This window comes from Eumetopias jubatus, unplaced genomic scaffold (genome assembly GCF_037043125.1).
Source record: "Eumetopias jubatus isolate StellerSeaLion01/CBP00866 unplaced genomic scaffold, mEumJub1_p1.0 scaffold_3, whole genome shotgun sequence".
In the NCBI taxonomy this organism is placed as follows: domain Eukaryota; kingdom Metazoa; phylum Chordata; class Mammalia; order Carnivora; family Otariidae; genus Eumetopias; species Eumetopias jubatus.
Window position 1 is genome coordinate 185,633,065 of NW_028274809.1, and position 17,467 is coordinate 185,650,531.

Consider the following 17,467-nt stretch of genomic DNA (forward strand, 5'->3'; position numbering starts at 1 on the left):
TCCTGACCACTAGCGTGTGTGTGTGTGTGTGTGTGTGTAATCTGCTTTCCTAGTTCTTGGAAGCAGAGGTGTGCTATAAGCTACTTACAGGTGGAGGCAGAGGTCTCTATGTACTTTTCAAACAGTTCAGTGTAACTGAAATAATCATTGTCATGTCAGTTTAAATGATCAATTTAGGGATTCTGCCTCTTAAGAAATCTGGCACTGAGGTTTCATGATCTTTTAAATAACTCCTTGAAAAAGACAGGTAATTTTTATTCACCAAATGATTATTCTTATTTTAAAAAAAGCCAAAAAAGAGGATGTCCTCTGCCCAGAATTAACTGCCTATGAATAATAGTTTTCATTGTTTAGGATTTTGCAATTTGCAGATTTTTTTTTTTTTACCTACCATATTCCTCTCACAAGTATATATTGAGTACCTTTTATATCCCTGTTTTATAGATAAGGAAGCCAAGAAACACATTAAGTAAATGCCTCAAATCCCAAGCAAATTTAAAATTAGGCTCCCAGACTGCTAGTTCCATCCAATATATTAACGTGACCTCAAGTCAACTTTGTATAAAGTATTTCTTAGAAGCTGTACCTACACTCCTCTAAGTTTATGTAACTTTACAATATTGCTCGATTTTGTTACCTATAGTAACTTCTTATTAAGGACATTCTGAGTGACCAGGGTGATTTATACGTGCTCTGAGATGCAGCCATGCATGTTCACGTGCAACTGTATGGGTAACAGGCACCCTCAGCTTTCCGCTTCAGTCCTAGTAGGAAGGAATTACAATTTGATGCCTGTGCCCAGAGCACTATGCACACATTCTCTAACTTTCTGGTGCGGCTCTCTGATTCTAAAAATGTTGTTCACACCCAGACAGGTGACAGAAAAAGTATGCAGCCTCCGTCTCACTGGACGTCATAGCTGTGGAGTCCTAAATAACTCTTGGCATCGAAGTTAAAAAAAGGGGTCACTTTGCTCAAATAGTCTTCACTCGCTTGTAGGAGTGGTTTATGTTCACTCACTGGCTCTAGTTCTGTTCGTGAGACACTCACATGGAATATTCCTATTCTTCAGCCCCCTTATTTACGTGCATTCCAGCCTCATTGCTGTACCCCCGAGGTTTGGAAGCTGCAGCTGTCAGGATCCTAAACCCTCCTGCGAGGACTTGCTGCCAGTGTGTACAGTAGGAAACTGCAGGCTTGCTTCGGGGCTAGCCTTTCAAGCACCCTCAGAGGTCTCTCCAGCAAAACAAAAGCTGTGTGGATGATACTTTTTGAACTTCCAGAGACTCAGCTAACCCGTTTAGGCATGTCCGGACTTAACATTTAATAAACGTTGACCTTCAGGCAGACACGTGTAAGGAAGACTGCTTTTTTTTTTCCTTAAATGGAAGAGGAACTAAATTGGGAACAAGACGCGTGACCATGTTTCCTGTTGTTTAGCCAGTGACCTCAGGGACATTATTTAACTTCACGCTTTCTTCATCTGTAAGCTGCAGGGGAAAATGATTTGTCTTCTAACTTATTGAGACATACTGCAAAGAAAAATGTGGTGGCTGTGAAAGGTGTTCTGGGATCCTTGGAAGAAAGGAGTGCTATATAAGTTCACGGGAGTACGGTGATTATTTATAATATGAACCAAAACTGAGATGTAAAACATCAAATCGTTTTTTCCCGAAGTTGGAGTAACAGCTAGTTTAAACTTATTCACATGATATGCTCTATTTGAGAGGCACAAAATACTTTAATTTCTTCAATTTTAAATATATTTGCTGAGATGGTATGGGTTCTTTAAAGTGAAAGCTACTCAAAAGACCATTTGGTGGTTGGGCTATTAGACATTGGGTTCTTACTAATGATGTACTGATAGAAACAAGTGAACTTTGCCTCTATTGCTATTTTAGATTAATGTTGTGGTTTTCACTACACTGAACGAAATTCATTTTCTCCCAATGTTTTAATCACCTCTTAAATGTGAAGATTGCTATCCGACCAGTCAATATAAAGATGATGCCTTTCTTGGTGATAGCTGAGGTAGTCTCTGGTGAAGTAATGTCTTTTTTTCTTCCAGTAGCTTTTAAAATTTCTGACTCTGAAGCTTTTGTCCAAATTTTGATTTGTACTGCATAGATTGTGTTTTGGGGGTCTATCGTAAATCACGATTAATATATGAAATTTTAATAGAATTTTCTATGGTATGTTTGATGTTACTTCAGCTTTATTAGGTATATAAAAGCACTTAACACACACTTTTGAATTATTACTAGTTGATATTGTAATGTATTATTTGCCTAGTTTTCAAGAAATGATCAAGAAAACATCAATATATAGCCATCCATTAGTTCATCGCTTAATGGATCCAGGAGTTGAAAAAGGTAAATTATTTTATGTTTCTTTATATAATTTGACAAATTCTAAGAAGACAAACAACTAATAGAATATAAGTGCTTAACTTCTCAGTGTTCCCTAACGTCTTAAAGAGAGTGAAGACTTATCAATTGCATATTGCACCTTGGCTTCTGTTTGCTAACCTGAAAATATCTATAATAATGCGTAATGTCTACTCTGATACCTATGGTCCTGATGATATGTTAGGGATAATTTTGACAAATTAAATGTACAGACTTGCTAAGTAGTTAGAATTTTTTTTTGATATGAAAAAGAAGAATAAATTTTTTCCCCAAGTGCTATACACTACATACATGATTGTGATTTCTAACATACTTCTTTTTAGGTAGGAAGAGAGAGAAAACTAGTTTTGTGTAAGTCTAAAAGTTTTTATAAATGCCTGCATGAAAGATGATTTTAGACTGTAAAAACATTTTTAGCCTGTGTTTATGGTTCCTCTGATGTATTAATAGAGACAAATATATAATCTGATTTGACCTTTCAGTATAAGGAGACTTTAAGTTTGAATTCTGCTATAACTGTAGTTATTTGAAACTGACCTCCCATTTTTACATCATTTTAAATATCAAGAGTGACTTTGCATGGCTTATGTAATGTAGCTATCCCCACTGACTCGAAATAAAAAGTGCAGACAGACACTCTTGATGTAGACCTGAAGAGCTAGTACTGTTTTTGTAGAACATTTGTCATACAAATTTAATTATCTTGGCTTCTTTCTTCTTCTCTCTTCTTTATCTACACATGGATGTTTTCTAAGAATTGTAGTCCTTCCCCTCTCCCCTTTTTAGGCATACCAGGTGCCTCTACCTAGGTGAGCATATCTTTAGGCCAAGAGAGCTGGGCGTATGCCCGGTGTTGGCAGCCTACATAGCTTCAACACAATGGTTTTACTGTAGTGATTTTTGCAAACCTAAACATTTGAAGTCATAATCACTTAGAGAATCCAACCATTTAGATGATTTGAATGAAGATGCAATTTCTGTGCAGTTTCTGAATAAAATTTCATCATTATCATTATCATTAGTAACAATGCTTGGTTTCAACTGTGCATATGATAATTTGTCAAATTACAAAAGAAATGGGAGAAGTTCAAGGTAAGGTTGAGACAGAACTAGTATTAAAATATTTTATAACACGAGAAAACACACCCATAATCATTCAGATAGCCTACAGCTTTAAAAATATGTTCACAGGCAGATTAAGTGTGTGCTGTTGGGGCAGAGTCAGATGGCTTTTTGTTGGAAAGACTTCCGCTAACCAGAGGAACACTCAGTTCTTCAGTGCTGAAGGATATTGACTTTACCTGTCCTAACTCTTATACTTAGTATCTTGTGCTTGAAAAAGATGGAGCAAACCTATAGCCCAGTTCTTCTATTTCAGCGCTGGCCTGAAGGTCCAAGAATTATAGGATGTCACTAAGTTATACACAGATTACAGTTAGGACTATGGCACATACCAAATAGTCCTCTGTCTATGGTTTCTAATGCTACATTAAGAGTCTAAGCTGTCTAAAACCTTATCCACGTTAACTATTCCAAATATCTTGTGTTGCCTACCTCTTGCCAACAGCTACCCTCCAGCTGTTAGCCCACACAGCAGTGTGTTATAACATAGCTCCTCAGGCTCTGCGGCCTTGGAGCAGGTTTGTCCTAACCCAAGGCTCAGTGATTTCTGTGCATGACTCCCAAATCTGCCCCTTTAAAATGTCCTCTGTACTACCTTGTGTCCGTTCAGAGCCCTCCAGAAACAGATGCCAAAATGGGATTAAATGTGCAGGAGATTTACTGGGGGAAATGTTTGTGGATGGTAAAGAAAGAGGGGACAGAAGTGGGTGGGGAGAGCCATCAGATCACAATGCAGGTCTGACACATGCGAGAAGAGAGGGAGCAAGTCTCCCACTAGATGCATGTTGTCTGTGGAATGGGAGGGAAGTGGCGTTAGCGGGCAGTCCTGGGGGAGGCATGGCCTCTGAGGAGCCAAAGGGACCCAGCTGGAGCCATTGGGCAGCTGTGCTCCCAGAGGCACCCTCCCTTAACCTGAACAGCATACCTCTGTGGCCAGCGTGTCATACCACAGAGTAATTCACTTTAAGAAAATAATTTGCAGATTTACACCCCTGCCCAACTTATATTTTCTATCTCAGTTTATGACAACTTTATTTCCCTGGCTGCCCAGAAATCTAGAATCATCCTGGTCCCTCCTCCTCATACCGTTCATCATTCCATCCCACCAATTTTACCAACTTATATTTCCTGACTCCTCATACCCTCTGACACCACCAGTTGTCTTGATTCAGGTCTTTATTATTTCTTCTTGTGACTGTTGTAAGTACCTTCTACCCCCACTCTGGGCCAGCGCCCTTTCTTTCTCCTCTCTACATCTTCCTCTTTAGTTTTCTCTATAGCTGCATGATCTCTTCAAAATTCAAATCCTGTCACATTCGCCTTCTGCCTAAAATTCTTCCATGTCTCATTTCCAATAGGACAAAATCAAGACTTCTTAGCATGACCTAAGTATTTTATCTCATGCTACAACCCCCACTCATCCTACATTTTAGTCCTCAGAGTTTCCCAAACTGGAAAACTGGCCAAGAGTCTTTTTGCCAGGGGGCTTTTGCACGTGCTGTTTTCTCTGCACAATGTGTCTTGTCTTTTCATTTGACTCGTAGACTCATCATCATCAGGGCTCAGGTCATTCTTTTCTGAGCTCTCCAAGATGTGGAGCTTTCTCTTTCTATTTTTGAGTGTATTATAACACTTACATGTTGCTCTATCTTTATATTCATAGCGCCCAGCTACTGAATAAAGCGAGTGAATGAATGAATTAGCTATAACTGAGGCCTGTTAGACTTGCAGTTTGCTCATTGGTAATGATCTTGTGTTTCTGGTCCCCAGTCCGTTGGCTCTTCTCAGAACTGAGTATAATGTATTATTTTGGGATATCAGGTGAAAATCTTTCACAAGCATCTTTATAAATCTTTACAGAGTTGGATTATGAAGAAGAAAGTTTATCTGAGTAATTCTATTGCTGTTTAAGGGACGAATCAAACTATAGTCTGAGGCAGTAGTTTTAACGTAGTGGTTGAAGGACTACAGCACGTATAATTACTAATGTGAGAATCATTCATCAACTCATGGTACGTGTTTAAAAAGTAACCTGAACAACTATCTGCTAAGACTAATACATTTTCCACATATTGAATAAAAATCACTTTTAAATATATCAATCTGCCTCAAAAGTCTTCAGAACACAAGTTTGAGTATCAAGTTTGCCTGTCAGTTGTTGCCCTGGATTGGGGGTCTACCACCACTTCCAAGGCTCAGGAATTCATGCTTGGCTCCTAGACCAAGTGCTGCTGCTTTAGTGCAGGTTTGCCTGGATTACTGCAGTAGTCTTCCAAGAGCTCCTAAGGTAGCCTCAGCCACTGCTGCCAGAGGTGAGTGCCTCAGTGACAAATTTGCTCACATCAGTTCCTGCCCTAACTCCTCACCTAGAGAACAAAGGTCAACATTTGTTCTATTTGTTCCCGCAAGTGCAACCTCGACCTGCTTCCATAGGCTTATTTTCTGCAACACCCTGACAGGTACCTTGGACACCAGCTCCATGGGTCTTTTGACCACTCCCCTGGCCTGTCTCCATGCAGTGGCAGGCGGTTCATCTCCCTTCTCAGCCTGGCTGCCTTCCTCTTCCCTCCACATGCTCAAATGTCTCCTCTTTGAGAATGCTTCTCCTGATTCACCAACCAGTGGTGCTTCCCAAAAGCACTTTAGAAATACTTCTTTTATTGTGCTTATCATACTTCATTCACAGTTGCTTAGGTGTCTGTCCCCACAACAATCCCAGCAGCAGACATCGAGTACAACTAATTTTGTTTTGTTTTGTTTTTCTTTCCCACTTGCATCCTGAGTGGCCCAGTAAAAGATGAACTGTCTTTCTTCTGTAAATGTAGCATCATTTGATCCACTTGATTAAAGAGACAGCCTCAGTATATTCTTGAAACTAAGCAGACCTCCAGACAAAAAATATTTGTGAACTCTTTTCAAGAATTAATTTTAACATCAGGCCCAAGACCTTGACATTGCTGAGGCATTCAGAATTCTATCTTTCAGGTTAGCCTGTGACCATTTACTAATTGGAAAATATCTTTAACATTTTTTTTTTTTAAATCTCTGGCTATTTCTAAGAGGCACATGACATTCATCTTTGAATAGAAGATTCTGTTGAATGACAAGACCCTTTCATGTAGTAGAGGGGATTTTACTTTAAATTTTGCTGACAGGTTTTCATGACAGCCCTCAAATGGAAGCTTAAATTCACCTGCCATAGCTATTAAAGACATTTTTTTGGTGTATTTCTGTGATGTAACCCTTCCATTTATTATTGTTGTTATTGACCTTAAAATTATAAAAGAGAAAAATATAGATGGTGCTTCTGTTTTTGAAGGCTAGCTGTAATCTAGCCTCTGAAGTGAATTCACTGTTAGATTTTCCTCCTAAGAAAAGCATCATCATAATGTAGCAGAATCCTGCTAATTTTCACTTCATACTTGAAATTGTTAATTCTCAGGAGAACAAGAGCACCTGGTAGATTTTATTCACTATCAGCAAAGATTTAATAGCAGGAAAATGGTGTTAAGTCTTTTTTGTATCAAAGAGCATTAAAATAAGATAAGACCAAAATAGCAACATAATTGTAATGTTGTCTTGATTATGTTTTATTTACAGTTTGTTTTGATATTTATATTTTAATATTAAACTCATTAATAAAATAATACTCTTAAGATTGTAGTAGATAGCTTTTATCAAAAGACACAGCTTTCTGCTTTTCATATAGGAAAGTCAAGATTCAACATTTTGTGTAACATTACTCAGTTTTAGTTACTTGTCTCAGGGCCTAAGTGCTAGGTAACAAGGAGAGAATATGTGTGGAAACAATATTCTTCAGAAAGGTAAATTAGAATTCTATTGTATGATAATGTTATTAATTTTTGGAGAAAATTACTCTTCAGATCTTAACTAAAGGTCAAAGAATATCTACTCTACTCATTCATTAATCTTCTCAAGATTCAATCCCATATTCAATAAATAACTAAGCATGTATTTTAAGGAACATATTCTTTGAATATTATTTGGGGGATAGATTTCTCCTTTTTATTACAAGGCTCACATAAGGATATATAGTGCAGCTCTTTCCACTAGATTTCAGTTTAGAGGCTCTTGTCATCAAGGTGGTGATATTGCTAAAACTTAATATTAAACATGTCTTTTGGTTTAAATAAATGACTGCTGTTAAAACTGTTAAATAACTACTGTTAAAATTGTTACCTCAAAATCTTTAAATCAAAGTTAATGCTGAAAAACAGCAGTCAAAATTTTAAGATAGAAATAACCGCACGTGTATATTTGCTTTTAAAATCCTACATATTACATCTAGACAAATTATTTTAAGCAGCCAAGTTTGGTACATTTTGGTTTCCTGTTATAAATTATACTAACATTTTATGAGACTGACTTCTTATGGAATGCCTGTAGTGTTTATATAGTATTTAAATGCAAAAGAGAGTATTAATATAAAACATTATCAGTTAATTTTTATTCAACCTGACAATATTTTCTGTATGATACATAGTCATCCTGGGTGTGTAATTAATTTTGAATGACCACATATAGATGGATAGAACTGCTCTTTTAAGTGTATATGCAATTAATAGTGGCTATTGTTTCATTAAATCTCTTTGAAGATCTTTTACTTTGGGAGGTATAAGTAATTTTTGATTGTAATAATATATTCACATATATGTTTTTAAATCTCACTTCCTTATAAAGGTAAAGATGTGGCCAATTTAAAAAACATGGCTGGTTTTGTTTATTTAGAAAGAGTTAAAAACCAGGAATCATTTGTTATTATACTGTTCTTAGGACCGTAGCACTAATCTGGTCCACTAACCTTTAAAAGAAACTGCAAAGTCAAAGACGTCAGATTGTAGCAGTAAATATTCACTGTCAAAGTTTTTATATCAAAGATTGGAACTTTAGGAGATGCTCCTGGGATTTAGTGTACTCTAACATCTATTAATCCCTGATACCTTGGGTGACTTGTCAAAAAGTGCTCCACTTACAAAGAGTATGCAAGGAGGCCCAAGAGGGCACATACAGTGAAAGGTCAAGGAAGCAATTACTGTTGCCTGCTTTTCCCTAAGGAAATTCTGCAGCAAATGCTGCCCCCACCCCCACCCATCTCAGCAAGGCCTGTGAATATAATGAAAGGAAAGTTCACGTTCCGGTAAAACATATTACCTATATATATATATTTTAAAGATTTTATTTATTTATTTGACAGAGAGAGAAAGAACACAATCAGCGGGAGTGGGAGAGGGAGAAGCAGGCTTCCTGCGGAGCAGGGAGCCCGATGCGGGGCTCGATCCCAGGACCCTGGGATCATGACCTGAGCCGAAGGCAGATGCTTAACTGACTGAGCCACTCAGGCGCCCCTATGTTTTTGGTTCTTAGAGCTCTTGCATGTGAACGCATGCCATAGTTGAAGAAGTACAGTGAAGTGGATTTGAAGAGGTGGCTCTTGCTGAAGAATATCAGTTTTTCATCTCTTTGTTTTCCTGTATCTCTGCCAAGGGTCAATGTTTGTGAGGGTGGTGGAGCGGGTGTAGACTGGGCCCTTCCTATGGCATGAAGTTAAGTTAGAGTTTTTTTTAGGAGTACCTGGTTCCGTGTGGATCCTTAGAAGGACTCTACTGAGAGATCACAGAATATAGGACAGGAAATCATGTTGACAGGAAGTCCCCCCGGAATTGTGGCCTCTGAGGGAAGTTTTCAACAATGTCAAACTTGATCTACCTCCATCTAGCCATTCTGCTCCCCAAATACTGGGGAATGATGTTATCGGATCTCATAGGACAGGGTTGGAAATAACATCTCTTAGGACTTAGGGACTCAACACTGTCACTTCTACTTATTCTTGCCTCAGTGCAGTGGAGAAGTTTAAAAGTCTCTTGAGGCTTTCACATACTCCTGAGTCCAGAATTTTTAAGACTGGCTCTAGAGATATATATATATATATATATATATATATATATATATATATATATATAATTTTTTTTGGCATGTTTTCCTCTGTCCTAAAATTTTGGAACATGTTTTAAAAAATAAAAGTTTGCTCATCTTGGAGCTTACTTTTAGGAGTAATAGACAAAAAATCTATGGTGTCAGATTTTGGCTTAATATTGAGAAGAATTTTCAATAATCATATTTTCTAAATGTATCTTATGAAGTAACATATTTACCGTTATTGAGAATATTCAAAGAGGCTGAAAAGCTGATATGTAGTTTACACCCAACCTGAGCACGAGGTGCAAGGGTAGACTAGAAGGTATCTGAAGTGTTTTCCATCTTGACATTCTAGGATTCTTTTTTTTTTTTTAAAGATTTTATGTATTTATTTGACAGAACACAAGCAGGGGGAGCGGGAGAGGAGAAGCAGGCTTCCCGCTGAGCAGGGAGCCCCATGTGGGGCTCGATCCCAGGACCCTGGGATCATGACATGAGCTGAAGACAGACGACTAGTGACTGAGCCACCCAGGTGCCCTGACATTCTAGGATTCTATGACATTTTATTTTTGAGTGATGCATCTGTTTTAAAACTTTGAATAATTGCAGTGTTGGAAATTGTGAAAGTTTTTAATTTTTGAGATTTGGGAAATAAGTTTTCTAGGAGGAGATTGTCTTCTACGAGGACCAGAATGAGAAATTTTTGTATTGCTCCCAAATTTCTTGGAAATACTTGTGTTTGTTATTTGTTTATTTACTTGCTTATTTTTGGATCTCAGGACTGAGGTGTGAGTTAATCATCCCCATCAGGTCATGATGCACTCCCATCAGGCAAGACTCCACCGTCGTATGTACATCCATCTGTATGTTCCCCCTCCTCCCTCCCCTCCCCTCCCTTCCTCCTTTCCCTGCCCCTCCCTTTCCCTACTTCCTCTTTTAAGCAATTAAGAACTATGCTGAAGAAATAAATGTTGTTTAAGCCACCCAGCCTATGGTATTTGTGTTACAGCAGTCCAAATAGACGAAGACTTTTTGAAATAAGAATGCAGAAGCAGAACAAACCTCTGTGATAGCACTACATGAAAGTGGGATAAAATCCTTAGAAAATGAAAAACTCAGATTGAGTCCAAAAATGAAACCATACTCTATACTATCTATAAACTACATGTCTAAGGTAGAGACTCAGAAAAATTAGAAAAGCCAAGAGAACAGATAAAACAATAAAATAATAAAAAGAGCTAAGTAAAAAAGTAAATTTACAAAATCACGAGTTTCTCAAATTCTACTTAGGAACTTGAGGGAGAGAAAATTTGTTTTAGGCGAGGAAGATACACATTATTTTAGGATGGAAAGATACAACATTATAAAGATGTCCGTTTTCTCTAAATCTATAAATCACTACAATTATAATGAAAACACCAACATGATTTATGGTGATTTGGGTCAAATATTACTAAATTAATATAAAAAGAAGAAAAAATAAGAGCATGGTCAGAGATATGCTGAAAAATAATAGTAATGAGGGGGGCAAGTGTCCCAAAGGTATTAAAATATTTTAATAAAGTTACTGTAAATAAAAAATGGTATTGGCACAGAAATAGACAGGAATCTGGGCATGAATAGTCCATAAATTTTCCCAACTGTGTACAGAAATTTAGCTTCTTGTAAAGATAGCATGTCAAATCAGGGAGAAAAGATGGGGTATTCAACAAAGTTGGGGCAATTGCCTAGGTGTTTGGGAGGAAAAACTGGCTATAACTTGCTCCTTAAATAAACATTTTTTAAAAGAAAAAAAAAAAAAGAACTATGCTGAAGAGAACTAGGCCTGGATTTAGTGCTGGGTCGGGGAAGTAGCTAGCAGGATTCTAGCCAGACTCAGAGAACAGAAACGAGACTTGAAAAGTCAATGGGTTTTAAGAATTGGTATAAGAAATACAAAGCTTCAATATTAAAGCAAATCATAGATCAGAGGTTAAACTTAAGACATATTTCCTTCCTGAAGCCATTCATTAGTGACCTTCACCACAGTGCATTCCCCCTTACTTATTTAACTCTAGAATTTTCTTTTATTCTAGAGGTATAATCGACTAGTAAGAATTGTAGATATTTAAGGTGTGTGAATTATGTTTTGATATATATATATAGATGTATAGATGTATAGATATATAGAAATGAACGCGGCAATCAAGCTAATTGACATATCCATCACTTCACATAGTTACTGTTTTCTTGTTTTTGTGATGAGAACACTTAAGAGCTACTCTCTTAGCCAATTTCAAGGATACATTATTATTAACTATAGTCACCATGCTATGCATTGGATCTCCAGAATTTATTAATCTTGCGTAAATGAAACTTTGCACCCTTTGACCAATATCTCCCCATTTCCCCCACCGCTGCCCCTGGCAACCACCATTCTACTCTCTGCTTCTATGAGTAAGTATAGAATTTTCAATTAATTCAATTCTGATACCTCACAATCCAATATTTTTGTTTATATGGTGATCATGTTAATATTATTTGGTTTCATGACCAAGATATAATAAGTTATAATAATGATAATGACTTATTGAGTTCCATGTAATAGCCAAGGTGCTAAGCACTTTACATACAGCATCTTGTTTAAATCGCCCAGCACTGTTTGGTGGAGGTTCTTCTATCTTTCACGTTTTACAAAGAAGGAAACAGAGACAGGGAGAAAGATGTGTGTCTTGCTCCATAACTAGTTTGTAAATTCTTAGAGACAACTAGTTTTTTTAAATTACATTCTAGCTTTTTAGGAGTAGAGAGGGGGCTTTGGAACAATAAAAAAAAAAAACTCACATTTTGGCTCCTTCATTTTTACAAGTTGCATGAACTTGGTCAAGTTAATAAGGCTCTCTGAATCTTAGTTTTGTTACCTGTAAAAGTGGAAATAATAATGCCTATCTCACAAAATTATTGTAAAAGTTACATGAAATAAAATGAAATTACATGAAATATCAGATATGATATATTTAACATGGTCTGGCTTGTTAACTATGTGCTCAGTAATTGATATTGTTGCTTATGAACTTTATCCAATGTTGTGGATGTTAAGGTGCCATGAGTTGCCCAAAGTAATGCTATAAAAATAAGTAATAATAAAATAATACAAAGGTATATTTTTGGATGATATTAAATATCTTTTGCCTAGGTAAAGGCAGGTCATAAAGGATATACTACTATACATTATTGACAGCTGGAATTACACTATGTAGCCAATGTGAATAGTCAAGATCCTATGTTCCATCACCAATCTTTCTCTCTTGTTCTAGATGAATAGATTGGTAGCCCTTGAAATATATTGCTTTTTAAAAAGCATATCAATTATTATTTGTTTCACATGGCTTTGCAGAAATGAATTATTATTTGGTTCACGTGGCTGTATGAAATGTTAGCTTACAGTATGAGTTATTTTAAAATAGTTTACCTTACTCTTACACTGCACTTAAAGTCAATGAATATTCAAAAGTAACTTAGAATGAGTAGACATGCTACATTTCCCTCAGGTTCTTTTTCCCGGTTCTTACCAACACAACCACAACTATTGACTTTTTTGTTTTCCTTTCAGAGAAGAGAGATGATGACAAGAAGGTGGTTGCAGAGATCATGGCAAGATGTTTTGTTCCAAGTCTAATAACAACCACCTCCTGGGAGGGATTTCATTTTGTCGGTCATGAGATTCGGATTACTGAAGCCATGGATTGTTATGGTGCTGTTGTTTGGCCATCGGTATAATTTCAAACAAAACTTGTTACATTTCACTGGTTTTCCAAACAGTTTTGCTCCTTATTGTGTACTATTTGGAAGGAAAAAATAGTTTCCATAGTTCTATTTTGTGACCTCAAACAATGCTAAAACTTAGAAATCACAAAATTGGGAAAACGCTTCCACCAATTAATTCTATTTTTGGCTTGTAGGATTAATAGAGAATGCTGTTTAAACCTTCAGTGTTTTGTGACTATGGGAGTTTAGAATAGCAAACATTTTTATTTCCCGTTCAATTGGCTCCATTTGAGTTAAATAATCATAGTAAAATCTATCAGTCTCAACATGCAGAATGTTTTACACGGTCACCAACCCTTTAGCAGTTGTTCAGGAAGGGTCCAGACCCCCTTCCCTCCACTGTCTGCCCCAATCCCACGTACTTCTTTTAAGTGACTATTATTATTATTATTAGAAATTGCTTTCTTTAAAGATAATCATGTCTAAGCAACTGAGTTCCATAGTTTCATTTCTCTTATCTCCCAACAACCCCCAAGGACTTTTTCTAGTCTAAATGTTGAACCTATTGGAGGATATACTTCTGTTGATAATTCCCTGTAGTGAAGTGTATATATTCACACATACATTCACATGTGTCCATGCGTCATAGCATTAGTGTATATAGTATATTTATATAATAGACTTTTATTTTACTTTCTGTTATTACTTGCCAAGCACTACTTTTTTCTTTTTTAAAAACTTTCATAGGCCCTTGTTCTATGCTATTTTCTGGAAACAAATGTGAAGCACTGTAATATGGTTGACAAAAATGTGATTGAAATCGGAGCTGGAACAGGGCTAGTCTCCATCGTGGCAAGTTTACTTGGTAAGTAGGTAATTTTGATTGAACGGGGTCAGAGGGTTTAATGATCGGATGTCATTAGCTGCTTTTACTACCCAGTTTACTCTGACCTAGGCCTATTTTTAACTCCTTAATTGTTTGAATGGGCTTCATCAAGAAACACTACCAATTTTAAAGTCACCTTACTGGTTTGTTTGAGAATTGTCTGTGAAGCTGTATTAGTTCTGCTCATGGAGCACCCACGTCACAAGTGTATTCTAATTGGGCGGTGCGCTCAGGCCTCCTGGCTGCTGGAGGAGGCACCTGGCTGCTGGAGGAGGCTTGTGGGACACAAGGCCCAGGCAGAACCTTCTGCTGCTGACTCTGGTGGTCTTTATTTAGATGTTAGCCATATTTCAACATTCCCAGATAGCTGTACATTCCTTGTAGATTTTGAAGTCCTATGCTTTCATGAGAAAGCACCTGTTAGAAAGGAGTAGTATCAATCACGTCTGCTTCTAATTTTACACATTTTCCCTGGAAAATGTTTTTTCTTTTTTTAAAATTTATTTTATTTTATTTTTTTAAAAGATTTTATTTATTTGACAGAGAGAGAGAGAGAGCACAAGCAGGGGGAGTGGGAGGCAGAGGGAGAGGGAGAAGCAGACTCCCCACTGAGCAGGGAGCCTGACACGGGGCTCGATCCCAGGACCCTGGGATCATGACCTGAGCGGAAGGCAGACATTTAACTGATAGAGCCACCAAGGCTCCCCTTGAATTTCTTTTCTCAGCTCATCTTCATTCTTCTTTGGGGACCCCCTTCTTATCTCACCAGCATTTCCTTTTCTCATGACATGTGTGACAGCCTCTATGAATGCCTGAGCCTGCTTCACTTCAGTCTCTCTCTGTTGTTACCTGTTTCATTGCCTTAATTTAGCTGCCTTCTCTGATGTGCGCTACCCAAATCTCTCCTGATTTCCTTGATCTTTAGAAGTGCACACCTGCCACTCTAAAATCTTGAGAGGATTTCAAGATTTAGTAATTTACAACTTCCTAAACACTGGGGAAATGAAGTCCTCCCCAAATAATTTTTTTAAAAAATTGCTCCTTCCTGATATTGCTTTCTAAAGTCACCATTCCATTTAATATGGGTAGTCAGTGGTACCACTGGATTTATACCGGAAGGCTTCCTGATCAGGAGCACATTTGTGCTTTGGGAAGTTATTTGTTTCACTAAAAAGAATTGATCCTTTTAGGCTGCTTGTATAACTTGACACAAATAATAAAAGATAGAGGCTTTGTTTAGTTAGTGTTTACCTCTCTAGACAAAAATCTTAATAGTCAGATGGTTTATATTCACTGTAGATGGGGGAATCTCCCTTTTCTTGGGTTTTTAAAAGGATTTGTTGAAAATGACAGACCCACCCACACTAGAATATGACAACATATTTCTGTGATTCTGCCAATGATACGCATATTGTCCTCCCACTTTAATATTTCCCACAAAATATAATCACAATGGCCAGAGAAACTTGTCATTGTGACTAAGGAATGGGTTCTTAACTGGTCTGGGCTGCACTAGACTTCTCTCCCAGTTCTGCTTTCTTATTTCTTACCCCAGTCTGTTCTTGTCCGATGTGTGGAATTGGCCAATCCTAGATTTATTTACACATTATTTTCAGGCTCTGCCACAGCTCATAGTTTAAGGGCCAAATTTTATTGATTTTCGGTTTCTATAATTTTGCCTCTTCCAATTTCTTCCTTCTACTCTTCACTTTTAATTTGGAGATTGTTCATATCTTCTTCATCTGAGTATTCTGTCCTGCATCTATGGTCTTTGGCTGTAGGAACTCTATGCACGTGTTGTGGCTAGGTTTTAAACATTTTCTGTTGGGAAGATTCATACTTGTAAGGGGGTCAAGCTGAAAACTTGGGCATAAACATGGACGTCATGATGCTTCCAATGTAATTCTATTGAAAAGCCCTCTTTGCACACCTGAGCTCCTCTTGTTCAACAACAGGATGCCCGATGTTGTAATACACTCATTTGGCCTCACATGACTTGGGCTCAGAATTCTTTTAGCAAAGAACAGATGTGCCTTTCAACAGTGACTTCTGATTGTCCCATTGAAGATTCCAAATATTTTGATTTTTCTCTTTCTCTAGCTTATTTTTCTCCTAGCATGTAGTAGATAAATAGCAAATAGCCACAGCAACAATGGTAAAACAAACAAAAAACCCAGGAGAACAGAAAAATGCAAGGGAGTTAAAAAGTGCAGTGGGAATCTAAAATTTTTTTTTGAGGGGAGGTGTAAAGCTGCCTTAGCATCTGTTTTGAAGGAATTTCCCTTCTGTGTGTAGCGACCAGTCTTTCCCTGGGGTTAGTGATTGTGCAGAATTGCAAATGCACGTTGGCTTGAAACCTGATTGCTTTACCTTATCCCTTGAGGGTTACTTTTCCTACTGTTCTTTGTTTCATACATAGGTGCACACGTGACTGCCACAGACTTACCTGAATTACTTGGAAACCTGCAATATAATATTTCCCGAAACACCAAAATGAAATGCAAGCATTTGCCTCAGGTTAAAGAGCTCTCCTGGGGCATAGCTTTAGATGAGAACTTCCCCAGGTCTTCCAACAATTTTGACTACATCCTGGCAGCTGACGTTGTCTACGCCCACCCTTTCCTGGAAGAACTCCTCATTACCTTTGACCATCTGTGCAAAGAAACTACCATCATCCTCTGGGTCATGAAATTCAGGTTGGAGAAAGAAAATAAATTTATAGATAGATTTAAGGAGTTGTTTGACCTAGAGGAGATTTACAATTTCCCTAGCCTGAATATTAAGTTGTATAAAGCTGTGAAGAAAAGTCAGAGGAGTGCGTGATACCCTCAAAGGAGGGCTTCAAAAGCAAAGGTGGTTTCTAGTAGAGTGTTCCTTTAAAGAAGATCCTGGATGATCTGATGTAGCATGACTTTTCCAAGGGGGACACCCCCCCCCCAATGAACTTGCCTCACTCCAGACAGGGAGTTTCCCAGATACAGCACCTGGGTCTGTCATACTGTGTGGTCATTGGTTAGGACAAGGTCTGCTTTCCTTATCCCTCTATAGCACCATTTATTATTATTATCATTTTAATAAATGGTACTATTATTTTTAATGTATAACTATAGGATAATTTTTTTTAAAGATTTTATTTATTTATTTGAGAGAGAGAGAGAATGAGAGATAGAAAGCACTAGAGGGAAGAGGGTCAGAGGGAGAAACAGACTCCCCGCTGAGCAGGAAGCCCGATGTGGGACTTGATCCCGGGACTCCAGGATCATGACCTGAGCTGAAGGCAGTCTCTTAACCAACTGAGCCACCCAGGCGCCCCACTATAGGATAATTTTTAATAATATCTCTAAAATGAACATTCTTATTGTTTTAA

General features: G+C 37.6%; 1 protein-coding gene across 1 annotated transcript; it reads left to right on the forward strand.

The window, feature by feature from the left end:
* The first annotated feature begins 2,302 nt into the window (after nt 1-2,302).
* On the forward strand, nt 2,303-16,937 carry LOC114215845 (methyltransferase-like protein 21E). Its single transcript, XM_028112051.2, has 4 exons — nt 2,303-2,372; nt 13,060-13,220; nt 13,962-14,079; nt 16,520-16,937. The coding sequence occupies exons 1-4, from the start codon at nt 2,303-2,305 to the stop codon at nt 16,921-16,923; spliced, it is 753 nt and encodes a 250-aa protein (XP_027967852.2). The 3' UTR covers nt 16,924-16,937.
* The last annotated feature ends 530 nt before the right edge of the window (nt 16,938-17,467 follow it).

What these genes read in the sequence shown, in the direction of transcription:
- LOC114215845 (XM_028112051.2), top strand. Translation starts at nt 2,303, where the DNA reads ATGATCAAGAAAACATCAATATATAGCCATCCATTAGTTCATCGCTTA. An exon ending in GGATCCAGGAGTTGAAAAAG is followed by an intron (nt 2,373 to 13,059) that starts GTAAATTATTTT and finishes TTTTCCTTTCAG; the next exon opens with AGAAGAGAGATGATGACAAG. An exon ending in GTGCTGTTGTTTGGCCATCG is followed by an intron (nt 13,221 to 13,961) that starts GTATAATTTCAA and finishes AAACTTTCATAG; the next exon opens with GCCCTTGTTCTATGCTATTT.